This window comes from Panthera tigris, chromosome D2, assembly GCF_018350195.1.
Source record: "Panthera tigris isolate Pti1 chromosome D2, P.tigris_Pti1_mat1.1, whole genome shotgun sequence".
NCBI classification, from domain to species: Eukaryota; Metazoa; Chordata; class Mammalia; order Carnivora; family Felidae; genus Panthera; species Panthera tigris.
In genome coordinates this window covers 85529788-85556237 of record NC_056670.1, presented here as the reverse complement: position 1 = coordinate 85556237, position 26450 = coordinate 85529788, and the positions used below count along the sequence as shown (strand labels likewise).

General features: G+C 52.2%; 1 protein-coding gene across 2 annotated transcripts in view; it reads right to left on the bottom strand.

Moving 5' to 3' along the window:
- PPP2R2D (protein phosphatase 2 regulatory subunit Bdelta) overlaps positions 1–26450 on the bottom strand; it is a 55842-nt gene that overhangs the window by 8541 nt on the left and 20851 nt on the right. For both annotated transcript variants that reach the window (XR_006209423.1, XM_042961127.1), the window contains exons 3-9: positions 16785–16882; positions 12396–12561; positions 11869–11981; positions 8577–8754; positions 5534–5698; positions 3428–3597; positions 3264–3355 (exon numbers count right to left, since the gene is read on the bottom strand). Coding sequence is in view for 1 of the 2 variants with exons in the window: in XM_042961127.1 (XP_042817061.1) it covers positions 3264–3355; positions 3428–3597; positions 5534–5698; positions 8577–8754; positions 11869–11981; positions 12396–12561; positions 16785–16882 (982 nt within the window). In the remaining variant the exon portion in view is untranslated. The remainder of the gene's footprint in view (positions 1–3263; positions 3356–3427; positions 3598–5533; positions 5699–8576; positions 8755–11868; positions 11982–12395; positions 12562–16784; positions 16883–26450) is intronic.

Genomic DNA, 26450 nt, shown 5'->3' with positions numbered 1-26450 from the left:
GAGAACTCGGAAAGCATCAAATCATACGTATTCTTCCACAGTATGCTTTCTTTGCTTACTATCCTTGTGAGATCACCCACGTGATATGTGTAGTTTTAATTCATCGATTTTCACTCGTTTTTAGTGGCAAACGTTACGGACAGACAACAGTTTTCCTGTCCGCTCCCCTGGCGGCGAACACGGGGGCCCCTCAGGGGTGTGCTAGCTCCGGTTTCTGAGCGTGTTTCTTGCCTGCACGTGCACCAGGTGCCTGACCCATGTGGGCCGCTGCCAGTCTCAAAAGGAGGGCCGTGGTCAAGGCCATCGGGCTCCGCCCTCAGCCCACCGTTGTAAAGGCTGTGAGAAGGTGTCCTTGTCCCTTCAACGTGCCGACTGCTGAGACCCAGCGCTCTCGTCTTCTTTCCGTCTCTGTCAGTTCCCGCTTGTGAGCTGTCCCTCTCCAACTCTTTCACGGATTCTGGACACTCCGCTCTTGGCTGGTCATATCTGCTTTCGTGGGTTTTCACTGTCGCATTTTGATATAAAACAAGTTGACAACGTTAAAGTGGGTGAAGTCCCTTAAGTTTTTCTTCGCCGTCTCGAAGTCCTTCGGTCTCTTCCGTGTAGGTGCTGCTCCTTCACGGCTCTGGCCCCGTCTCTCAGTCACTCCCAGCTCGTGTACTAGACGGCCGAGGGACAGCTGTAACCTGTCCCCACAACACAGACAACCGGCTTACATCAGAGAGCTCAGAGTCAATATTCCTCAGCTTGGCTCACAGGGCCAGGGCTGGCGGTGGCCGTGCGCCTGCCTGAGCTCTCAGAGCCGCCTTCTGGGGTCACGTCCTTTCCTGGAAGCACACCCCTGAGATCTATCCTGTAAGCTTCTGGTCAGGGTGAACCGTCCCCCATCTGAATGCGCTTTACTGCGCACTGTTCCGAGCGGCCGATCGTTTATCTCGGCGGGCAGTGACAGCGGTCACAGGGAAGGACAACACGCCGCGTCACACCATCCCGTGTACCTGCTGTGCCGAGAAGGCCGCTCCCAGCCCGACTGTCCCTTCTCCAGGTAGCGCGTCTTTTTTCCCCATGGCTGCTTTTAACCTCTCTCTGCCTGCGGTGCCCTGGGATTTCATAGGACACAGACATGGAATTCTGTGCTTCGTGAACCTGTTCCTCAAGTCTTCGTCTGTTACAGGAAGTTCCTGGCCATCGTCGCATCGGACATCACTTCTCCATAGTTCTCTACTCCTGGGCACGCCTCTAACACGTGTTTCACCAGGTGCCCCTCCCCCAGCCTCCACGCTCGCTCGTGCCCTTCTGCAGATCCTACCCCTGGAGCTCCGCGCTGGGCCCCAGACAACGGCTTCTCCTGTTCTCTAACTGCCCGGGATCTCCTACTGAACCCATGGTCATTTTCAACCACTGAGTAGTTCCTTCCCAGAAGTTCTGTTTGCTCCGTTTATAAATCTCTCGGGTCATTTCTAGTGGTTTTGCTCACGGTTCCCTGCTCAGGTTTTGGTTCCTTCCTTCAGTCTGGAAACATTTTCAGCCCTCTTACCTTATACTCTGCAGCTTACAGTTCCAGTGTCTGAATCCGCAGAGGTTCGGTTTTGCTGCTGTTTCGGACTTGTTCACAGTAGCTTTCCTTCACGTACTTGGTAGTTTTTACCTGTACATCTGGGGAAATCTCGAGCCCTGGGTGTACCGGGAGAGGCAATCCACCATGGGTGCGGGGTGCCCCTCCGCGTCTTCGTGGCTGTGCCAAGAATGTGATTCTCGAGTGCTCTCTCCCTGGGCCCCGAGTCTGGGCTCCGCAGCGTCCACGGGCAGGCGGGCTCACCGTTTTCTGAGAAGCCCAGTCACGCTGGATGTGACACCAACCCCGCTGCTTGTGCGGCCCGGCCTGGGCCCCTTGTGTCACTCCTGTGCGGCGCGGGGGCCTTGGAAAACTGGTGCCCGCACGGAGCTCACGCTACCCTGCAAGGCCAGGGGTCTGAAGCCCGGAGTCTGCCCTGGGGACTCGTGTCTCCAGCAGCATCCACCAAACACCAAGAGGTGGCAGGTCGGCACGTAAATCGGGTAAAAGCCTAGGCCCGAAAACGTCTGTTCCTCCTGATGCCCAGAGCCCGGCCTGCTACGTAGCACCCAGGCCCTCAGTAGCTTTCCCAGATCAGGCCGCCAGTACACATACTCCACATCCCGTGACGGGGGACAGGCCGATGGTTACAAATCTCAGGGGACTTTTATGCTCAAAGTCTCAGACAGATGTCCCTTGGGACTCTGAACGTAGATGGATGATGCCTTTTCCAGAACCCTCGAGGGTCTCCCCATCACTGTGCACTGTGCGTGGGCCCCAGGCTGTAACTGCACCAGACCTCAGCTGTGAAGACCTGGGTCCTGGGACCGGATGCCCGCGGGCCAGCCCGGCACCCAGGGTTCCCTTGACCTTCTACTTCCAACCCCCGCTTCATGCTGGCTGCCGTGCAGTTTCCTTCGGTCACGTGGGACCGCCCCATCCCAGCACCACAAACGCAACGTGTCGTTCGACAGCAATGACGTGACCCTCGGCACTACTGGCGCCGTCCTCTCTGATGAACCGGCACAAGACACATTCCCGAGGCACCAGAACTACCACACTGCGGAGGCCACCAGGCCCTGCCGCCGGAGCACCACCACCAGTGAGCCGGGAGGGCGCTCCCCGCTGCTCTCCCGCAGGAAAGGCCACTGGAATGCGGCAGGTCACATGCTCAGGGGGAAACCACCACCCCAGTCCCTTCCGTCACAGTCCTCTCGGCAGCAGGACATGAGACGTTACTTTAAAAGCATTTAAAAAACAGCCCAAAAGAACCTTAGTACCACAGGTACTGTAAGCACCACAAGCATGGGGAGAACTTCCTCCTGAGCACCTTCTCTCCACGGAAACCGTCTGGTGGGGGCAGCAGGCTGGGGTTGGAGGCGGGAGGCACCTGGGTGGCTCGGTCCATTAAGCATCCGACTCCGGCTTTCGGTTCAGATCACGATCTCAAGGGTTTGTGGGATCGAGCCCCGCGTCGGGCTCTGTGCTGACAGTGCGGAGGCTGCCTGGGACTCTCTCTCTCTCTCTGCCCCTCCCCCGTGTGTGCGCATGCTCGCGCTCGCTCGCTCTCAAAGCAAAACATTAAATAAATAAAAATAAACTGTCGAGAGCCTGAAAACCAGCCTTCAAAGCACGGCTCGGCACAACCGGCCCCCCCCCCACCCCCCGAAGCCCCCTGCCTCCCGTGCGGGCCTGCCCGCGGCCTCACCTGTCTGAGCCGCCCCAGCAGCACTCGAACTTGTCGAAGATGCAGTCGTTCTCGTACAGAGAGCACAGCTTGCTGCGCAGGTACTCGTGCACCTTAACGAAACCACAGGAAGGTTAGACGGCGCCGCGGGCAGACGCGGCGCCGTCCCGGTGCGGCGGTCTCACCTGGTGGGTCTCGACGGGCCGGCTCTCCATGTTGAGGTCCCACACCTTCACCGACAGGTAGTCTCGGGTCATCATGTACCGGCCGCTGTGACTGAACCTCACGTCGGAGATGGAGGAGATGATTTCGGAGAAGAAGGACCTGCTGCTGGGATCTTCGGGTTCTTCAAAAACTGGAAAACACAACGTGTTCGGCTTCTGTTTAAAAGCCAGAGGACGAACCATGCTCTGGGCTCCAGGCCCTTCCCGGGGACCCCAGAGGGGGGCACAGCCCGCATGCCACTCAAGCTCCTGACCTTTCCAGTCTGTGAGTTTTCTGGCCTTCACCTTCTGTGCTTCAGAGACTTCGAGGAGGTGGCCCGGGGCCAGTCACTGACAGGGGACAGCATCAGAAACCCCCCGATCCCGCCCGGACCCGGGAGCAGCACGCCCACGGCTGAGGCCCAGGGCTGCGGCCTGGGGAATCCGCCCCCGACATGCCGGCGTGGGCCGCGGTCAAGAACCGCCATGCTAACCACAGGTCGCGACCACAGACACCCGGGTGCCCAAGCAGCCCTGTCCCGTGTCACAGGAAGACCGAGGTGGCGCCGCCTGGGCACACTGGGTCCAGACTGTAACCTCCGGATGGTCCCACCCACCAAAGCCCGTGTCAGTCTCTGCTGTCTGGGAGCCAAGTTCCATTAACGAGACCCAATTACTTTCAGAAAGATTCCAGATGCTTCCTCGGCAGACATTCCTTTCTCCTACAGGTTTTGTGGTTTCAGCAGAAACTCAACAGCCCCCGACCTGCGCTGCCACAGCGGCCCCAGAGGCTCCGTGAGCCCCCCAGTCCCCCAGGGTGCCATCACACCCTCGGCTCAGGAAGCTTCGAGTGAGGGTCTCTGCACTTCACTTTAAGTCGCTTTAGCCTTTTTTTTCTTTTTAAACGTGGGAACCTGTATGTTTCTTGGCTCTGCACGTGGAATGAATTTTAAGCAAGCTAGCTACTGGCAATGCCGAGTGTCTCCTCAAAGAAACTGCCGACAAGAACTACTCCTGGCATCTTTGCAAAATGGTCTCTTCAAGAATATCATGGTGAGGGGTGGCTGGCTGGCTCAGTCGGTAACAGTGTGCGACTCTTGATCTTGGGGTTATGAGTTCAAGTCCCACATTAGGTCTAGAGATCACTTAAATAAACTAAAAAAAAGAAAAAAAGACTATTAATCTTGAGAGACACAGGTCAACATCATACGAAGCTGACTCTTCACTGCAGGACTCCTATAAAGAGGACGGAATTCTTGAAAACACACCTTAGCCTCAGAAAAACGAGAATAAGGCAAAAAAGGTTCCCGTGAACCAGTCGGCAAGCACATCTGACGTGAGGCGCTGCTGTGTGGCCGTGCTCGGCAGGGGAGCCACCGCAAACAGAACGGTCAATGGACTGACTCCACCGAAGGAGAGCGCGTCCCAGGACACGGGAATCGAGGCGCCCTCGCGGGCTCCGGGGACACGCCGGCAGAGCTTGCTGTGCAGTCCAGTCCCCACCACGGGACACAAGGGAGGACACACGCACGCTTCTGCTTTTCTATAAAGCCGGGCCTACTCTTTATGGCTAAAACTGAAAACAAGATCAAACTCTCCTCACCCAGAAGAAACTTCAAGGCTCGGCGGATTAAAGTGCTAGAGCGTCACCTGAGGGAAGTGCCTTCCAGGGCAGCAAAGCTCACTTGTGAACAGAGCCCATCGCGACAGCCGAGAACGACCACGAGTGAAACGTGCCCTAGCCGCCGCACGAGGTCCTAGCGCACGGAGGTGGAGGCAACACATGGTTCTCGGCCGGCCCCGGCCCGGGAGCCCTCAGACGCAGCCCTGAGACCGTGGCGGGAGAACCTCTACGGGCCGCCCCTCCGAGGGACACCTAACGGAAAGTCTACGGGACCCTGCCCTCACCGTCCACGTGGCGCCAGCAACGGCCCACGCGAGAGCCCCCCGGGACTGGTGATCGACAGCAGGTCCTACGCCTGCGCGGGAGGGAGCGGAACGGAAGGAACCCTGTGTCTCTGGAGACAGCCTTGCGCCTGGAGAACAGGCGGATTTCAACGAGGCAAGCCGAGCCCTCCAGGCACTTACACTTGGAGTGTCTGTCGCACAGGGCTGAGGAGCGCATGTCGCACAGCCTGATGGTCCCTTTGCTGCTGCTGTAGACGAACACGTTGCACTGGTGCGGGTGGAACTCGGCCGCGGTGATCACCTCCGTCAGCTCCTCCATGTTTACGGGCTTGATGTCCACGATGTCTGGAGGCACACGGTTAAGGCAGGTGCTCGGCAGCTTCGACCGCGTCCACGCGAACGGCAGGCGGGAAAGACCCACCGTGAGCGTGAAGAGTGGACACGTAAAGGAGGTGACCACACAGACGGCGTGCAGGGGAACACGCCAGGAAGAGGGCCTGTGTCACCTAAGCGCCGCTCAGACCACGGGGCCGCGGCTCAGCAGGCCCGGACCACTGCTGCCACCAACGTTCCACAAGACGTTCACGGCAAGATCATACGTGCCTGATGGTGTAAGACCCGTGCGAAAATCCCATACTTCTATCCATACGTCACACACACACGAGACCTGCCAAATTCCAAGATTCTGCTTTTCTAGGAATTTTTTCATCTGCCATCAAGAGCTCGTTCTAAGTAGCTAGAACAGCATAGCTTGCCAAATACGGAAATCACTTCACTGAAAAACACAAGAGGAGAGTGGAATCTGGCTACGGGCCGGGATGGAACGACGGGGGCCAGATGAACCCTTCCACTGACAACTAGGTGACGCCACAGCGTGTCACTGGACAGCACCCAGTGTGGGCAGCGATCCTGGAGGGACTGCAGCCCTGCAGCCGACCCTGTGCACTGCTACGTAGGGTGGAGACCCGGGCCACGCCCAGGGGCTGCTGGGAGTCCAGGGAAGCTCACGGGGCACCCCCGCGCCGAGCGCCAGGGCAGAGTTCCCGGTAAGTTCAAGGAGCCGCAGTCCGTGCCAGCCCGCGAGGAAACTGCCCAGGCAGGTGGGGAGGCACCCGAACAGAGCGAGCCGCACTCCCCTCACGCGCAGGGCGTGATCTGCAACGTTGACCAGGGTGAGAGGAGGGCCGGCCGTCGGCGAGCGGACGGGCGCAGAGGTCCAAGGGCACAGGGCGGGGGCTGAGTGTCCGGAAAGAGCACAATTCGCTGCTGGAGGTCTCGTGTGAATGGATCAAAGGTATTTTTAAAGTAATCGTGTTAGGAAAAATAAGATAGTGTTAACAGATGCAAAAAGTATGTCAAAGCGTATGTGTCTCAAAATCTAGGTCACAAGGAAGGGCGTTCGGAACACGATGGGGAGACAAAATTTTATAAAGGCAACGAAAACTGTGAGTGCGTACACAAATCGTTTATGAACTGAGAGCGCTCGCCAATCATGAAGGAAAAACAGGAGCTTCCGACAGGAGAAGAATGACAAGGGACACCAAAAAAACTTCACACTAATGGGCGGTAAATCAACAGCAAATACTTTAACTCACCTATAATCGAGGAAATTAAAAACGGTCTGTTTGGTTTCACTAACGTGAAAAGTTATTTTTCGGAAGATCCAATGCTCTGCTGAAAGCAAGCACGCTGAGGGGGCGGGGGCGCCGGTCCCAAAGCCCGCACGGAACTGGTACCACACACGGCCTGCGCCCCGGCGCCAGTCCTCGGGCTCGAGGGGCACACAGAGCACAGCGCGGAGCCGCCAACCTCAAGAGCTCCAAACCCTGCAGTTACACACCTGGAGTCTCACGGATACGAGAAAGACGGTCAGAATGCGGTGGAGAAAATGGGGCTGACGGCAGAGGCTCACTCTGTTGTGCACCAGGCCCCGTGCACGCGGCTCTGTGCCCACTGGCTTTGGGGTTTTACAAAGCCCCAGGCGGGCCCCCAGGAGTGCAGGTTTCCAGAGGAGGAGGAAGGCCTGGACGGCCTGAGGGACTCGATGCTAATTAAGGTCCCAGAGCTGAACTCGGCCGCTGACATTCCCGAGCGCTTGGAACGTCACGTCACTACCACCAAGCAGAGGATGAGCCCGGCGCTTCCGAACACACGCGTCCTTGCGCCGCCGGGAAAAGGCTGCAGGCGTGCACACCGCCACCTACCCTGGCTGTCTGGAACGACGGAGGGGGAAGAACTTCCCCGCTTACTGGAAGTTTGTTCCAAACAGTCATGTACTAATGGGAGAAACACTGATTTAAAAGAGAACAATTTAGGGAGAATAAAGAGAAGGCAGGGACCATGGGCATGAACCTCCTAAGCTGGGACGTTTCGCAAGGTTGCAGAGGAAGAGACACAGAAAGTGCGGCGGCCACAGCGGCCCCTGGCCCAGGCGGGCCTCCTCCCGCGGCCGGGCCCGCACGCTCTTCGGGAAACGAGTTACCACGGTCAGGAAATAACCGAATCAAGTAAAAGGACAACAGATAATAAAACTCACGTGTCACATGCTCGAATCTGAAAGGTACATACGCTTGATTTCGTGGACTGTCCTGAATGGAGGCGTCACACGCAGCCCAGGCGACCCTGCGGACGCCGTCCCGCTCCGGCCAGCCCGACATCGCTCCAGAACGTGGGAAATCCTGACTGAAGCCCCCTGACGTGCACATGTGACAGGACTCTCATTTCTGGAGAAATCAAGAACTTGCCTAACCAATAATTGGCAGACTTTCACCTTCGTAACAGTGTAACTGCACCACTCTTTTGAATACTCCTTAAACAAATCTTTTAAGACACAATTCTTACGTGTCACTTCTTGGGTTGGATGATTAAACATCACTCGAACCACAGCCAGTGTTTTCCAGTCTGTTATCTACTAGCAGATTTGGGGGGGGGGGGCGGGCGGGCAACAACGGAGCCTCCAACAGATGCTATTTAAAACAGCCTCTCATTAACCCGGGGGCAACAGACTTGGTCATTCTCATTACATAGAAAACCCTCCCCAAAGGCAGAAAGTAGTTTCCATTTTTAGGGATGCTCCAAATCCCAGGGAACCTCCACCACGGGCTACGGTGCAGCAAGCGTGTAGAAGAGGAGACTCAGACGCAGGAAGAGACGTGCACGGAGAACCACGTCTCTGAGGGACAAACGTGAAAAAATGCCGAGACCGCCATCTGATGAAGGATACTGAAGCTCCTATCTGTGATTTCTAAATGCCATAGATTAATTCTCAGGTCATCTGCAGAAAGATACGTTTCATGATCACTATTTACTGAAATGGAATTTATATGGTATGTATGAGCATTGGCAAAAATTCGTCGTGGACTTGCTTCTACCATAAGATCCATGGGCTTCAATATTGGAACCTAAAAACGGAAGGAGACAGGAATTCAAAACAAAGATCACCGCAGCATAAAATTACAACACTTCAAGACAGCAGAAAACAAAAAGGAACAAATCCAAGTTCACAGTGAGCTAACAGTTTCGTACAGACAATACCCCAAATAAGCAATTACCAGAGCTATGAAAACAGGCTACAAACGGGGTCCTGTCCCTCCCTGCGGCCACCGCCAGGGCCGGTTACGTTCGTCGAAGGGCAGACTGAACTGGCACCTAACAAAGTGCTTCCAGCGCACCGATGCCTAATGCTTGGCTTCTCCTTCCCGTGTGTCCCCGCAGCCACGAGGACAGCGAAGTCTCCATGGGAGACTCCGTCAAGGACCCCCATCCCTTTCTCTCCCTTGCAGCCACTGCCTTTAAAAGGGACACTACACAGCTGGTCTGCTCGGTGCAAATGCCACGCACCGCGGAGGGGGCGCGGGGACAGGAGAGCGCACGGGGGCCCCCCAGGGAGCTGAAGTACCATGCCTGAGCTGCTGCTGGCTCCGCGGGCAAGTCAGCCCAGAAATACCCATGGAGCCGTTCACTTATACGGCAGAGGCAGTTTTTGGTACACAGATTATGCTTCAACAAGAAACTTTTTTAAAAAGGGGGCACAAAACCCCATCTCTGTGCTGTGCGCTGTGGTCAGGGGACAGGACACCTATGCCACCATGGAGACGTGGAGTCAGCCAGGCAAAGCGGGAGGGACGGGGCCGGCCCAAACACACACATGCCCACACGAGCGGCAGGGGCGCCATTGTGCGTCATCGTGTCCACGCGTGTGAAAAAGAAAAAAGTCCCAACATCGCTGACATCAATGGAAAAGAAGGCAGAAGCTTTAAAATCACAATAAAAAATGAACAGTAGTAACTCGTTATTTTTCTAATTAAAAGCCAAAGGGAGCACCTCTCGTTTCGTCTTCTCTGACCAAAAGTCTGCAAACTGCCTGGAGAAACATGCATCAACACTGCTTCCTGCACCTCAGGCAGACAGGTGCCGACCGCACGCTGGCCTCTCTGCCCTGCGGGGCACAGGGAGGGTGGCCACAGCCCTCAACCAGTCTTTTAACTGATCAAAACACGTGGCAACTCAAATGCCAGGCCTGAAAGCCTCTTCCTCCTAATTAAATTCCTTTTTTGGCGCTAAAATAATTTAGGAGGAAAACAAAATTTAAATAGAGCAGTATTTGGGGTGCCTGGGTGGCTCAGTCAGTTAAGCATCCAAGTTCAGCTCAGGTCATGATCTCACAGCCCATGAGCTCGAGCCCCGCGTCGGGCTCTGTGATGACAGCTCAGAGCCTGGAGCCTGTTTTCGATTCTGTGTACCCCCCCCTTCCCCCACTCATGCTCTATCAAAAATGAATAAACGTTAAAAAAAAAAAAAAGCAGTATGTGACTCCCACTCAGCTAAGTTTAGACAAATACTCTATTTTTAGCTTTTAGAGAGGCAGTTAAGAAATCAAATATGGGCTTAAACTCACCAAGACCAGTCTATTTACAGCCTGTGATGTCTTAAACCCCACTGGGATTAACAAAAGCAGTTTCTGATGAAATCACACTCTGGCCACCAATTAGACCAATTTTATTTGGGCGAAACACATAAAAGAGCCTCTGAATAAAACCAGCACTGGTTTTATTTACCCAAATAAGACCTATGGTTTTTACGGTAGAGGCACGTGAGCGTGCGGTGCGCTCAGGGGGGAGCAGGTTTCCAGCAGCGGGGAGAGTGTGCCAGCCGGTGGGCGGGCAGGCGGGAGGCCGTGAGGGCGGCCGGGGACCGACAGGAGGCCAGAGCAGGGCGCCCAATGCCTCCTCCAGCCCAGCCCACTTAGAGGCGCTTCAGGTGTTGGCAGCCGACACCAGTGCCACCGTCACTGCGAGCGGTTTCTCGCTGCCACGTGGATGTGAAAGCGGTAACCGGGGCAGCAGAAATCACCAATGTTCAGATCGACACAACTCGGTTCAAATCAGTTTTATAAACTCCACCCGAGTATATTACGTCGCTTCTCGGAATCAGCCCCTGGACACGGCAACACTTGGGACCCGAGGGCCTTGGAAGAGGCTGACCCAGCCCGCTCTCCTCCTGGGCAATGCTACTCAGCCGCACGCTGCTGTTCCCTGAACCACGGGGAGCACCGCCTCCGCTGCCGGGCTGTGGCTCTGACCCGCGTGCCCGCCATCCCAGCATGCTGTGCGTGCCCAGTGTCACTGCGGTGGGGTGTGGTGCGGGGAAGGGTCTCCGCAGGACGGTGTCCTTCCCTGTCACACCTTCCTACTAACCTGGAACGTATCCACTAACTAGGTGTTCACTTGGTGAACAGTATTCAGCAAAGTTTTTAAACCTCATTAGAAAAGAAACCAGCCAGCCGACAATTTTCCCGTGTACCAGGCAGCGGTTTTAGGACAGGCCTCCGAACTAACACCCCACCTCCTTTGCCATATCCCGTCTCGCTGTACGCACCGGCCAGGGTGCGCACCGGGGGGCCAATTACAGGACCCTGAGAGCCTGTTCAGTTACTTTTACTCAACGTCATAGATGTTAAAAAGTAAAAAAAAAAAAATCTAGGTACCAGAAGTGACGGTCATTTCATACTGGGCTCAGGGTCAGCAAAAAAGGGAGGGAAGAATTTTTTTAATTTCACAGTTAGAAAAAGAAGTGATGATTCGGAAACCTGAGAACATGCCCCAGCTAACCCAGGGAACTCCGTGAAAGCCAGCGTCTGCGGCCCACGCGGCTCCACGCAGGGCAACGTTCCGAATCCCACGTGGACGTCACCACGACCCACGCGCCACTCAGGACCTTTGCAGTGAAGGGGGTCGACACGCTTAGAAAGATCTGTTGTGGAGTTAGATCTGAGTCTCTTCAGTGTCATCGTGTTTTCTGAAGACGCCGTGTGACTTCCTGCTTACGTGACGCACAAGGAAACCCGACCGTAACACATACAAATAGCGGCGACTGTGATCGCAGACAGCCTCCACGGGCCGGAAAAGGCGGACCCCACAGGGGCCCCACTCAGCGGTCTCCTCTACGCAGACGCACGCACTGTCCCCGGTTAACTAGGAAGAGAACCGAGTAGTGTGAGGAGACGCAGCGCGTACCCTCAGCGCCGTAATTCGGAATGGGTCTCGAAGCCGTCCGTCTTCATCTTTCAAGTTGTAACCTTCTGCTCTTTTGTCCCGCTCGCTTATTTTCCATAATTTAATAGTTTTATCTGAAAATAAAAATCTTAGTCTCCGTATTAAAAGAAAAACCTTAGCACGCACCACTGTTAGTCGAGTATTACATCAGAAAACTGTGTGGTTCTATGTGGATTTCTAAGCTACGAGCCTCTGAACCTTAGCTTCCGGTTACGGACAAACCTGGACGTTCTGTCGGCACAGTAAGTAAAGAAGGGGGGTGTGTGCCGCAGGGCAGCGCCATATGGGGAGCGTGTGCGTGCTCACCTCTGTGTTCTTTAAGTCCTCAGCCTACCACCTGCTGCCTAGCTAATAATTTACCCTCTCCCCAAAGTTTAAACAGAAACGTTTTCTAGAATGGGTTAAAGTAAAAAAGGAACCTATACCCAGAAAATTAAAAATAAAATCCTACATCAAATAACCACTTACAAAAACAAAAAAGCTCTTACCATTTGTAGAGAGTAGAAAATGAGCAGCATTCTGTTGTGGTAACCACCTAATTTTATTGATTTTTTCCTCAATTTCTAGACTTTTCAAATAGTCAAACTCTGGTTCATGACTTTGAAAGGTACTGTAAACATTATATTCTCCCCTAGAGTGAGGGCGGCTTTTATTCTGCAAGGAAACAGGAGGCTGTTTTAATGAACAAAGCACAGTGCAAAGAAAAACTCCGTACCACCAATATGACTATAAAATGACCACACACATTTTTAAAAACTTAAACAAAATCCCGGGTCAAAAATTATTACACAGATGACACTCCAAATTAATTTACGTGGAAAAAACAAGTAACAGAGATTTCCCAGACCTTCCATCTCTGTCCTAGGCACGCGCTCCGGGTGCACGTGAGCCAGGGTTCCGCAAACATGAGCAGGCCCTGCCGTGCGTGCACTTCTGGAGAGAGGCCGAGGGCCCACAGCGGGTGAGTGCACCCCCTGGGCCCTGGGGCAGCCGGCCCAGACCGCACTCGTGCCCGCCGGGAAGAGGGCCATCGAATGGCACGTATGCGGTGACCACCGCCGGTAGAGGATACCTGTTATGTGGATTTTTAGCACACATAAAACAATTCTACATGTTGCAGTAAAAGTATAAACACACGCTCGGGAAGATACAGGCCGTCTTCAAAGTCATAACCAACTCTGGGAAGGCCGAGGGAGAGTAAGGTAAGACTTGGGGATAAAGCTGGAAGACAGCACGGGGAGGGCACACGGGAGCCTCATCCACCTGCCAAGGGCTTGGTTTTCTTTTACGAAAGAGTAAAACCTGGGTGGTGGGTTCATAATATACTTATACTAATACCTCAAATCTTCTGTATGCCTCAAATGACATTTTCTATAAAACAGTAAGAATACGTAATTAATATAATTGTTTTAATTTTTTTAAATTTTAAATTTTGTTTAATTCTTGCTATCTAATCAGCATGTTTAGTCTTACATTTTTTTAACACTTTAGGAAGTGTGTCAGAGAAACCGAATGAAACAGAGGGAGCTTTACGTCTAGATTTCTTTCTATCTCTGAGTTAAGATCAAGCATTATGAGGAGACACCCCCAAAGCTGCCTTGATCTCTCCACTGCTGCACACTCCCAGAAGCCACACACGGACCCTGGGATCTAGCACATGGCCTCCACGCGTGCGCTGTGCTCGGTGGGCTAACGTCCACGAGAAAAGCAGCATTTGCCAGCAGATGCTTCTAACTTGCTGACGAGAAAAATGAAATGGGACTATTTAGGAAAGAAAAATCTGGAGAGTCCTCAGTCCCAGGGCTCAGGACCATAATGCACTTCGAGAAACAGCAGAATCTGAACCAATCTATGAGGCGCCCGCTGCTCTCCTTCCCCCGCCACCGTGCGCAAGAACCAGAATGGGTGCTCCTGACCCTGCTGGGCTGTCTTCCTGCTGTAACTGCCCGACCAGACCCGCCCCTCCCCCCCCCACCCCCCCCACCCCCCCCCCTCCGCCCCAGGCTGAGACCCTGAGGGGCAGTGAGCGGTCTCCATGCCCCGTCCCATCCCAGGAGAGGCAGAACAGAGGAGAGAGCGAGGGCCTGGAGGAGGGGGCAGAGCCAGAGCCCAGGCCAACGGCCCGAGCCGCTGGGAGCTGTGATCCGCAGGTGGAGGGAGGCCTATCTTGTCGGCAGACGTGCCGAGCGCTGGCGTCGGCGGACTCGACGCAAACACGGCAGTTCGCGCGGTCAGGTGCAAAGCTGTGCTCTGAGGACGAGGGCTGCACAGCCGCGTCCCCAAGCTCTGCTCCCTGGAGACTGCCACACCGGGCTTCCCGCAACAGGGCTCTGCTGCTGAGAGGGGAAAAAGCTCCAAGATCAATACTTTGAACCGTGCTCCCTACCCCCGATGTCTGGAGGGCTCCCTATCTCCCTGATCGCTCAGCCTGACACTCATGCCGCCGCCCCCCCCCCCTCCCCAGTCGGGCAAGGCCCTGCTGTGTCCCCGCAGCCCCCCGGGCTCCGCGGTTCTGCAGAACCGGCTGGGCCGTTTAACGGACAGCGCTGGAGAAGTCTACAGTGAGGGTTGCATGCAGCAGCCACTAGAAAATTTTACAAGCAGATGGAATATGAAAGCTCTGTTTATGTTAACCAAAGTATCGAGAAAAGGATGGGGAAACGCATTGCCCAGGGATGAGTGAGTTGCCGTTGCTTGGGTTTATCAAACTTGAACAACTCTGACCACCTGTTTGCTGTACAAATCTGCTGCTGCACTTTATTAATAATGATTTAATCCATCTTAACTAAACACTTTGTACTACAGGTTCTCAAAAGCGTTAACATATTTTGTAACAAGATGCTTGAGTTTTACCACAATCTATTTCACAGCTGAAGCTAGACAGTTTTTAGATTTCAATGACGACCCACAAAAATGAGGAAAGTTTTCTATAAGGATATCATTAAAATGGCAAACCTTAAGGAGCTGAAGTCAATTCTTAAATTTAGGACAGCTATGGCTCAGCAATCTGCTAAAAATAATCCTTCTGCTAAAAGTAATAAACACCACCAACCACTTTTACTTCTGCCGAAAAGGATCAGGTACACAGTTCTACTTAAGGAGTGCCATGTCCTAACCTACCTCTGGGGAAAGAATGCAAAACTATGAACTTGCCAAATCATCTGTGAAGATTTTCAAAGACTAATGGCAATAAATATTATTCACAAGAATTCTCACCATTCCAAATCAGAAAAAATAAGATTAAAAAAAATTTTTAAATTGGGGCACATGGGGTGGCTCAGTCGGGTAAGCGTCCAACTTTGGCTCAGGTCATGATCTCATGGTTCATGAGTTTGAACCCCACATTGGGCTCTGTGCAGACAGTTTAGAGCCTGGAGCCTGATTCTGATTCTGTGTCTCCCTTTCTCTCTGCCCCTCCCCCACTCACACTCGCTCTCAAAAATAAACATTAAAAACATTTTTTTTAGGGGCACCTGGCTCAGTTGGTTAAGCGTCTGACATCTGCTCAGGTCATGGTCTCACGGTCTGTGAGTTCGATCCCCACGTCGGGCTCTGTGCTGACAGCTCGGAGCCTGGAGCTTGCTTCGGATTCTGTGTCCCCACCCCCACCCCTGCTCTTCCCCTGCTCATGCTCTGTCTCTCTCTCTCAACAATAAATAAACATTTAAAAAGTATGAAAAAAAATTTTTGTAAACTATACAGACATAGCAAAATTAGAGCTGCAACATGTATATTCCAATGAGATGCTGGCACACCTCTCCTCACTTACAGAAGCAATCCTCCACTGACTGGGGGCACCCAGGGCTCCCTCTCCTACAGATGCCCCTACGTGCCTCCTCTCTGGTGGCAGGGCCAGCATTCACTGCCGCACAGGTCTACTAGATTCCAGGGCCCACTAGCTGCCACACCAGTTTTGCCACAAAAATGTAGACACCAGAATCTGCAGATGAGAAAGTAACCGTACACTGACCTGCCTGGACACAGACGAGGGCCTGTGTGTGACTCTGTCAAGAGAAAAGACAGATGGCTTTCCACAAACCCAAGCCTGGCTTCCCGGTGGTTCTGCCCCGGAACGTGTGCACAACAGACGAGCAGGGCACCAGGCCATCTTGCTTCCTTCATCAGAACTCATCATGAGCTCTGACGAGGCTCCCCAGAAATAAAAGGGGGGGGGGGCTGCAAGGCCTGGTTCTGCCTCCCATTCTCCTCTTACGCATAACTGAAAAACATGGGTTTCTCTGCCCTTTCCCCCCGCAAAGCGGGAGTGACCGAAAAGGCAGTGCTCGTGATTGAGATTCACCTGTGGGGTCCTTCAGGCCCCAGTGAGGACTCCTTCCTCCCAGCACTGATGGTGGGGCCTCGGGGGGGTGCAAGACTGCTGCTCACCTCTGAGGAGGGACACAGAATTCATGGCCCCCCAACACACACAGAACCTTCCCCGCGGCTAGCGCCGCAGGAGCCGTTCAGAGCATACTTACTGCTGGACAGCACGGCTGGGAGCCGCCACCTCCACTGGCTTGTGAAGTGGTTTTCACCGACAGTCACTTGAATTCATTACAGGATGAAAGCAAATGAATGCAGAACCCCACCACCCAATCCTTCATCTGGTCCTCACGACAGCCTGTGGGTAGGGCGAGGACTCTCCTCCCCGAACGTAAGGGCACAGGGGACTTAATCGGAGCTCAGAGGGTGGACGTCAGTGAGCTGAAACACAGATCTTGCTCAGCCCTGAGGTAAGAAGATTCTATGTGGTTAATGTGATGTAACCGAATCTAAGTGAACTTAGAGACTGAGAACGTGCTGTGCTGCTTTCCTTCCTTCCCAGTGACATGAGAAAGGCTGCAATTCATTTGGTTTGTGTACAGTGAATCACTGACCTCTTGTTCCCGCTGAAAAATAACGACTCTGCCGCCCTTGTCTCCCGTTGCAAGCAGATCTCCAGAGTAATTAAATTCAACAGTTGAGATGATGTCAGCTGTCAATAAAATACAGAAGCAATTTATCAGATTATGATTTTGAAAGGAGGCATAATCAATACCAAAAAGCAGTAAAGGTTCAAAAGAAAAATAAAAACATATACAACTTTCTCCCTATTGGATAAAGCAAAATTTTCATGGGAAACTTGTAATTACCAAGCAGCCAATTCTGATTCTGGTGCCCAGAGCCCAAGAACACATACGGGCTTATGGGTTTTGCTCAACGGATTGAACACCTGGTCCCTAGGGCACCAGGATTTATCTAGACTGTGATGTCTTGAGAGAAGAATATAGAGTAAAAATTTAGAAAGTTAATTTTGAAAAGAAAAACAGAAAAGAACTGGTCCTAGAAGACTGGCTCTAATTTTATAATGCATGCCTAATATGAACTTTTAAAATAAATCTGATTCTTACATGATATTGACAGAATGTTTTTAATATTCTTTGCAGTAACTTTTGCTGCCTTCTGTACACAATATCCTTACAAACAGCACAAACTCTATTTCACCGACTGGATACAGTCACTACCATCGATAATGACAATAATGACGCCATCATTATCTAGTCAGACACTGCCGGTTGGGTACGGAATTTCTGACAAGGATCTTGGTCATCAGCTCACTACGGGCAAAGGGTACAAAGAACAAAGCCAAGTGCTGGAAAAGTCCTTAGGTACCTAAGGCTAAGGCCTAGAAACAATAGATCTGAACTCATGAAATGGACTCCTGGAGCAAAAAAATAGAAAACCTGGTTGTCTTCAGCCCAGGGGTGCTGAATGCAGACTGAATCAGGACAAAGACGGCTTCGGTCCTGCACAGGCCGCTGTCAGCCTGCTCCTCTACCACCGGGACTCTTCACCTGCCCCAGACAATCTCCTCTCCAGCGGCTCCGAGGAAGGGCTGGAAGGGCTGGATCAGAACCTCCCCCCGCTGCTGGGGCACCGACACGAAAGGCCTGTGTGCCTGGCAGATGAGTGTGTGCTCTTCACCTGCGGGGCTACAGCTCCGCCGAGGCCAAGGGGCTTAAACCCAAATACTGCTGCACAACCAAAGTCTATAAAGAACTTATTAAACTCGACACCCAAAAAACAAATAATCCAGTGAAGACATGGGCAAAAGACATGAACAGACACTTCTCCAAGGAAGACATCCAGATGGCCAACCAACACATGAAAAAAAGCTCAACATCACTCATCATCAGGGAAATGCAAATCAAAACCACAATGAGATACCACCTCACACCTGTCAGAATGGCTAACATTAACAACTCAGGCAACAACAGATGTTGGTGAAGATGCGGACAAAGAGGACCTCTTTTGCATTGTTGGTGGCAGTGCAAGCTGGTGCAGCCACTCTGGAAAAATTATGGATTCCTCAAAAAACTAAAAATAGAACTACCCTTTGACCCAGCAATTGCACTACTAGGCATTTATCCACGGGATACAGGTGTGCTGTTTCGAAGGGACACAGGCACCCCCATGTTTATAGCAGCGCTATCAACAATAGCCAAAATATGGAAAGAGCCCAAACGTCCATCGATGGATAAATGGATAAAGAAGATGTGGTATACACATACAATGGAGTATTACTCAACAATCAAAAATAATGAAATCTTGCCATTTGCAACTATGTGGATGGAACTGGAGGGTATTATGCTAAGTGAAGTTAGTCAAAGAAAGACAAAAATCATACAACTTCACTCATATGAGGACTTTAAGAGACAAAACAGATGAACATAAGGGAAGGGAAGCAAAAATAATATAATAACAGGGAGGGGGACAAAACATAAGAGACTCTTAAATATGGAGAACAAACAGAGGGTTACTGGAGGGGCTGTGGGAGGGGGAACGGGCTAAATGGGCAAGGGAAGCTAAGGAATCTACTCCTGAAATCACTGTTGCACTACATGCTAACTAATTTGGATGTAAATTTTAAAAAGTATAAAATAAAACAATAAAAAAAAAAAAGACCCTCCCCCTGAGGTTGTCATAATGTAACACAAATCTTAAAGGTGTGAGCAAACATTTTAGTTAGATAGTAGTTATTATAGGACTTCCTGGGAAATGAGCTCTCACTCTACTGTTTCTAAAGAGGCTCCACCCCAGGAGCCCAATGTGGGGCTCAAACTCAAGACCCCAAGATCAAGACCTGAGCTGAGATCAAGCTCAACCCATTGAACCACCCAGAACCCCTGTGCGCTGACTTTTAAACACACACTGAATTTTCTGCCTGGGATTTCTTGCTTTCCTTTAAAAAAACAAAAACAAAAACAAAAACAAAAACAAAAACAAAAACAAAAACAAAACCATTCAGTTAGATCTGGAAAAGAATTAGGCTTGTTAGAAGTGCCACTTTTTAAATTAAATTACTCAAAATAACCCAATTTGCTTAAATGAAATTAAAATATTCTGTATTGGACTAAATGGCACTAAATCTCTGTCATTCATACCCAGGGGGTGTACAATATTATATAATTAATGGTATTCTAGCTCTGTCAGTGATTTTTAAACTTAATTAAAATGGACTGAATCTTTTAAAAGAGAAACTCCCATGACTGCCACTGGTGACAAATGACTTTCATTAAGCTACGTAAATATGCATGAATCTAAATTTAGAAAATGCTGTCTGCAGAGTTTAGCAGAGCTCTAAAATCAAAACGTATATAAATATACAAACTGAACACCAAGACAATTACAAAACCAATAACATTTTAACTACCAACATGAATTTAATGTGATGGCTGTTACTTTACAGAACTGGCGTGATGCTAAAAGCATAAACACGGCACTAAGGGCACCGAGCGGCGCCTTTAAACCCGTCACGCCCCGCACGATGGCTCAGTGTCATACGGGCAACGCTAGCACCTGCTGGCCACCTCTGCGGCACCGCGGCTCCACACGGCCGCGGCAAGGACCCCGCGCACTGGCACAGTCCGCACGGAGGCACTTTGCCAGGAGGGGGTCATCGGGCTGATGCAGAACTTACTTAGTAGATGTTTAGATCAAACTCGGAAACTATGACACATGCTTCGCAGCCCCGAAGGGCCCACCTCAGACTCTGTCTGCAACACGCTTACATCTCTCCCGCTGCCACTAAGGGGCCAGAGAGGAACTGGAAAGGCGTCCGTCCACAAGGCAATGGTGGTGAGCAGGCTCTGACAGACACATGATGGCGAGGGGTGGTGGCAGGCGTGGTGGTGACAGTCTTTTTTTTTTTCTTTTCCTTTTTTTTCCAGAGAGGGAGAGAGACAGAGCGCAAGCAGGGGGAGAGGCAGAGAGAGAGGGAGACACAGGATCGGAAGCAGGCTCTAGACTCCAAGCTGTCAGCACAGAGCCTGCCGCGGGGCTCCAACTCATGAACCGTGAGATCACGACCCGAGCCGAAGTGGGACGCTTAACCGACTGAGCCACCCAAGCGCCCCGACGGTCTTTTTTTTTTTTTTAGATCCAAGTTAGTGAACATGTAGTGTAATAATGGTCTCAGTAGAATTTAGTGATTCATCACTTACATATGGCGCCCAGTGCTCATCCCAACAAGTGCCCTCCTCAATGCCCATCACCCATTTAGCCCATCCCCCACCCAGCCAACACCTTTCTAGCAACGCTCAGTTTGTTCTCTGTATTGAAGAGTCTCTTACACTTTGGTGGGGATGGTCTAAGTGTGCACAGGAGGCCAAGGTCCCAATGTGCTGAGGGCCTCAGCCAGGCTCCACACCGGAAACTGGGCACAGAGATGGCAGAAGGTCTTGTACTGAACTGCTGGGTCCCCAAGCTTGTGCCCATCCCGTCAGGTGGCGACTCCCGCCCCCTTCCTGATCTCCAAACGCTAGCTGCCAGGAGTGAAGTCCCCACCCTCCCTGGGCCTCCTCTCCAAAGTGACAAATCAAGGGACAAACGTCCTGAAGCTTCAAACGCCCGCAGGGCCTGAGAGAAAGATCGGCCCCAGGAAGCCCTCCAGCTGGAAAGCCCACCTCGCACAGGACTAGCTGCTGGCTCTGCAAGCGGCTCCAGATTAAACATGAACCGACAGCTCAGGACCTGCAGACAGGGGAGAAAGCGGCCAAAACAAGGGGGCTGGGGGAAAGGGGCACAGCGCTTCAACAAAACCAACAAAACCTCAAGGAAACGACACTTTACGTCCTCGGGGAGTTGACAGTTAATGCCTGCTAACGGGAGTGACATCACCAATGTCAGCTGAGTGCCTGCGAGGTGCCAGGTGGTATTCTAACTGAGCACAGCCCTGCATTTAGCCAGTGAACCTCCCACACCTATGAAGCAGGGCTCCCGTCACCCCCGTGATGGAGAGAAGTGGGCGCTGGATGCTGTATGCAGCTCACCCACACTGGCAGCCCCAGCCACTAATCGGGGGGCGGCAGGGTGCCCCTACGTCCGGCAGGGTCCCTAGAGGATGAGCTGCGTGCTACCTCGAGAAAGGAAAACCAGCAAGTGTGTTTTGAAATTCAAACGCTAATAACAATTTTAAAGCTCAACACCTCTTCCCAAGCCTGGAGCACGAAGACAAAGAGAAGGACAATCACCATCACAGGATCAGGTTAGGTGGCCCATTAGCCAGTTAAGCTCCGGAAAGACGACAGAGAGAAGGGAGTGAAAGAAAAAAAAAAAAAAAAAAATCAAAGGACGAAGGCAAGAGTCTCCTGACAAGGTCTGGTGAGCGCCAAGCCTGAAAAAACCCCTGGCCCAAGGTGCCTCACACTGAAAACTAAAACACCCAGGATAAAAGGGAAACTCTAAAATTCCCAGAGAAAACAGATCACAGACAAGAGGAACCAGACAGGAAAATGGTGGATGGAATACCAACCACCCTCAAAATTCTGAGAAAACGTAACTTTCAACCCATAATTCTACACCCAGTCAAACGTTCAATCGGGTTTCAGGGAGGAGTAAAGATGTTTTCAAACACGCAAAGAGCAAAAACGCCTTTCTCAGAAAACCACTGGAAGATGTTTGGCGAAATGGGAATAAACCAAGGGCAAAGAAGATGGGGGGAACTGACATGCCCACAATGGTGAGGACAGTGCCGAGGTAGGAGTCAAGGACCCTGGAGAGCAGCAGTCCCGGCTGGAGGAGGCTGGCCAGGAGACGTCCTGGGAAGAGAAGGGCTAGCGGCCACCCGCGCCGTGTTTGGGAACGTCACTGCTGTGTGTCTGACCACGCCTGCTTAAACTGCACTGAAGACAGAGAAGCAAGCATGTGAAAAAATTAGGCAATCGTCAGCTCTAGGAAAAATGAAATCGGTACGAAAGAGAAAACGCACATATACTTTAATTCAGCAATGAACGGTATTTGCCTGATCCTGAGGGAACCAAAACTTGTAAGAGAATTCCCTCAACTCTCTCCTTTTTTTCTTCCCCAGGGGAGGTGGGGGAGTGCACGTGGGTGGAAGGTGATGCTAGTGAAAAAGCACCATCGTCAGGTACCGTCGGACGTCAGGACTCCCTCTTCAAAGCCAGGAAGTCAAAAGTCAGCAGGGAAGACGTTATTCGGGGGCTGCTAAGGATACTTCGCGGCAGGTGACGAGGAAAGAGGCACTGAATGTGAGATAACAAACATTGTGGTGACACAAGGAAGAAGCAGGAACAAGAAATGCGGCGCGGGGAGAGGGCCCAGAGGGAAAACATACAACGAAGTTTTAGAAGACGGGGAAGCGAAGCCTCGTTCACGTGCCCCGGCGCCTGGCGCAGCACAGGGGGAGCCAGGGCGCCGGGAAGCAGGGGGAGCCGACGGGTGGGGTCGGGAGCGCGCGGCACAGGAGGCAGGGTGGACCTGGGCTCTAGAGGCGGTCTCGTCAGACCACAGCTCTTTCTTCCACGAGGTGTGGGAGAAGATTCATGTGCTGAGGGCGAAGGGGAGGGGGTGCGGGTGAGGTGCGGGGCGCGTGAAGGAAGCGTTCTCGGGCGTGAGGCCACACTACAGAACGCGGGACCGTCTCTGTGCCGGTGCCCGCGTGAGATCTGAGGTCAGCAGCTTGTTTCTAAAAACCAGCAAACCTGCTGAGTGACTACCGTAAGCCATGCACTGCCCCGGGGACACAGCACAGGCAATGTCCCCGCCCCTGACATCCGAGTGGAGGAAAGGACTCTGAACAAGCCCGTCCAGGGGCGCCTCTGCAGCTACGCGGCGCAGGCAGAGGGTTAGACCAGGTCTGGGTTCTGGCAGGAGTGAGAACGGGGGCTGAGAGAGACGAGGAGGTAAGAGTGAGCCAGGGGTGACACGGCGTCAGGCCCCGGGGTCCAGCGGACGGGCCGGGAAAGACGGCTCTAGCGGTGGAGTCGGGGGTGCGCGCGAGTATACAGGGGTTTGCTAGAGGATTCTTGCACTTTCCCGAACTTTCAAGTTTTTCAAGACACCAGCAAGGATGAACACGTCATTTCCTCTACTTCTGTCAAGCTTTCCTGCCGCTGCCCTAGTCTATCGCCTCAGGCTGAATGACTGAGACGGCCCCCCAGCGGCCCGCCCCCTTCCTCCGCGGCCCGGAGCTGTGTCCACAGAGCGGACGGAGGGTCTTCCCAAAGGCACGAATAACATCAGCACCGTGCCTCAAACCCTATCAACACCCAGCTATCACGGCTTGCGTGCTCCCCAAATTAAGCACGTTTACTCAGAACTCACCACCCAAAACTGCTGAGTCACTGTCACAGAAAACGAAACCACAGCGATTGGAAGGGAGGTACAGTTCGCAGCGGTCCAGTTTTTTCTCTCCTCTCTCCCGGTGGTTAAAGACGTAGAGGATTATTCCACCACCACCTCCCGGCCAGCGAGCACGATGCAGGGGAGACCCAGAGTTGCGCACGCTCCTCCAGAGACCACTGTCCCCGTCCTGGTACCCCCTCGTGAGCAGGACCGTGTGAAACACAGTCCCGGGAAGTGGTCACCATTAAAGGCAAGCATCTGCCTTCCTTAAGATGTCACCAAAGCTGGTCCTGGGCCGGGAAGCATCTCAAGCGGCGCTCGTCCCCTTCGCCCATCGGGAAGACGGGTGAAAACCATTTACACACACACCAAACCGCTGCTCCAAGTGTCACAAAGACGGGAACGACGGGAACTCTCACGGGCCGCGTGCGGGACAGAAAGCGCACAAGCCCTTGGAAGACTGCTGGGCGCCGTCCACCAAAGCCAGGCAGCCGCCGTCCCGCGACCCAGAGACCCCGCTCCAGGCACACGGCCGCCGGCACCACACAGTCTGCGCTGTCACCACGGCCCTACCAGCGGCACCTTCACAGAACAGGCAATTCAGACATCCAGTAACGCAGCAAGACGCCTCCACGGCGGAGCGCTCCCGCGGTGCCTCCCGTGGCAATGACAGCGCACGGATTACAGCTACACCTAGCAAAGTGGATTAGTCTCAGGAAGAAAATACTAAGGAGTGCTTACCGTCGGATCCTATTTATATCAAGTTCAAAGCCAGGTGAATCTAATCCATAACGTTAAGTCCCTCCAGGGGTAGGAGCGCCCGAGGTACCCACGAAGTGCTCTCCTGAGCGGGCTGCGCTCCCTGGCGCCTGGGACCCTGCGTGCAGCCAACTGCACCGTGTCTCCCCTGCGTCCCGGTGACAGGTGTCCACCTTCTCCCGGATCCTCATCCGTGGGTCCAGTGCTGGCAGGCCCCCGCGTGCCGCTCACATGGACAGACCTCCACGGGCCCCCGACCACCTGGCGACCACCTCTCCACACCTGGTCCCATGCCCCAGCTTCCCTCTCTGCTGAGGATTCTGCTTATTCGTCTTAGAAACCCAAGTGTCCAGGGACAACTGGGTGGCTCAGTGGGTTGAACGGCCAACTTTGGCTCAGGTCATGATCTCGCGGTCCGTGGGTTCGAGCCCCATGTCGGGCTCTGGGCTGACAGCTCAGACCCTGGAGCCTGCTTCGGCTTCTGTGTCTCCCTCTCTCTCTGCCCCTCCCCCACTCACACTTTGTCTCTCTCTCTCTCTCTCTCTCTCTCTCTCTCTCTCTCAAAAATAAACATAAAAAAATAAATAAATAAAACCCACAAGTGCCCAGAGCAGATTGTCCCGCCATCAAGAGAGGGTCCGTCCCACCTAGTCTCCTCGAGGACTCTGCTCCGACGACAATATTCCCGCTCTCTGGAGCACCATCAGTTTTCTCTCCTCTAACAGATTAGTCCTAATTTCAAACAGAAATGCTGTAGTCTATCATATTAAAAAAAAAAAAAAAAAAAGCTGACCTCCACACTCCACACCGGCCACTGCTGCGATTTCTGTCCCCTTAAAGCAAAGCTGGACAGTGCTCTGTCCTCACTGCCTCTCCTGATTCTCTCTGGAGCTCACTCTGAGGAGTGTCTGCTTCCACCACTCGGCAAGTTCACCTGTTTCAACCCACCAGGTCCTTTGTCACCGTTACCAAACCCATTCTCTGCCCCATCTATGAACTCAGAAGAGGGGTATCTGGGGCACTGGCCACATCGTTTAGCTCCCGCCCTCTGGAGCACTGGTCTGAGTGGGTGGTGTGCATTCACACTGTAGGAACTCCGACAGTAAGAACGTTAAGCCCTAGGACAAAGAGGCCTTTTGAAAATCACACTCAAAAATCCTGAAGAACACTTTACTGTATATTCAGACTGAGGAGCACCATCTACTCTCCAAAGACAAAGAGCACTCTGAAACCTTCCGTGTTTACACTAAAGAATGGAAAATCTCTTACGGGCAGACGTGAATGAATGTTACAATTCTGGCTATGTCTTTTTAAAGCAGTCACCAAAGGCAAAAGTTTTCTTTCAGAAAGCAGACACGAACTGGCAGGGAATATAAAAAATGGAAACCCCCCTGTAAGAGATATAGTAAGGTTCTAAACTAGAGACACTATAATCTTAAGAGCACCCCAAATTAAGTTTCTCCCAAGTATGAGCAGACTGGATAAAATGTGACAAAACAGAAAAATCTGAGTATCATTTTCTAGTCAATCGCTACAAAAGTTTGTGGCAAGTTATCTAAACTGGAGAAATCAGAAGGGACAACTGAAATTCAATTTCTCTACTCCTACAATAAATACTATTTTAATAACAGGAAAAGTAAACCGTATCTTAGGAACACGAGGATGATTTTACCTTATGAAAATGAACCAACATGGATACACCATTTTAATAGAATTAACAGACAAAAACTGCACGTTTATCTCCTGCGCAAAGCATTTGACAAGGATAATCCAAGACCTGATCATAATAAAAGCACTCAACACACTAAGAATAGAAGGGACCTTCTTCAACTTGATAAAGAACACCTACAAAAAAAAAAAAAAAAAAAAAAAAATCCACAGCTAACATCATACTCAATGGTGAAAATGTGGATGCTTCCCCCCATAAGAGCAGGAACAAGACAAAGGTGTTCGCGCTGACCTTTCCAGTAAGCTTTCTCCTGAAGTCTCCAGCCAGGGTAATTAGGCAAGGAAAACAGAAGGCATCCAGATTAAAGAGGAATAAAGTCAAGCTTCCTCTGCTCCCAGGAGACATTATCTTGTCCATAGAAAGTACTAAGGAATCTACACAAAACTATCAGAGCTGATAAACGGATAAATAAATCAGCTGATAAATAAGT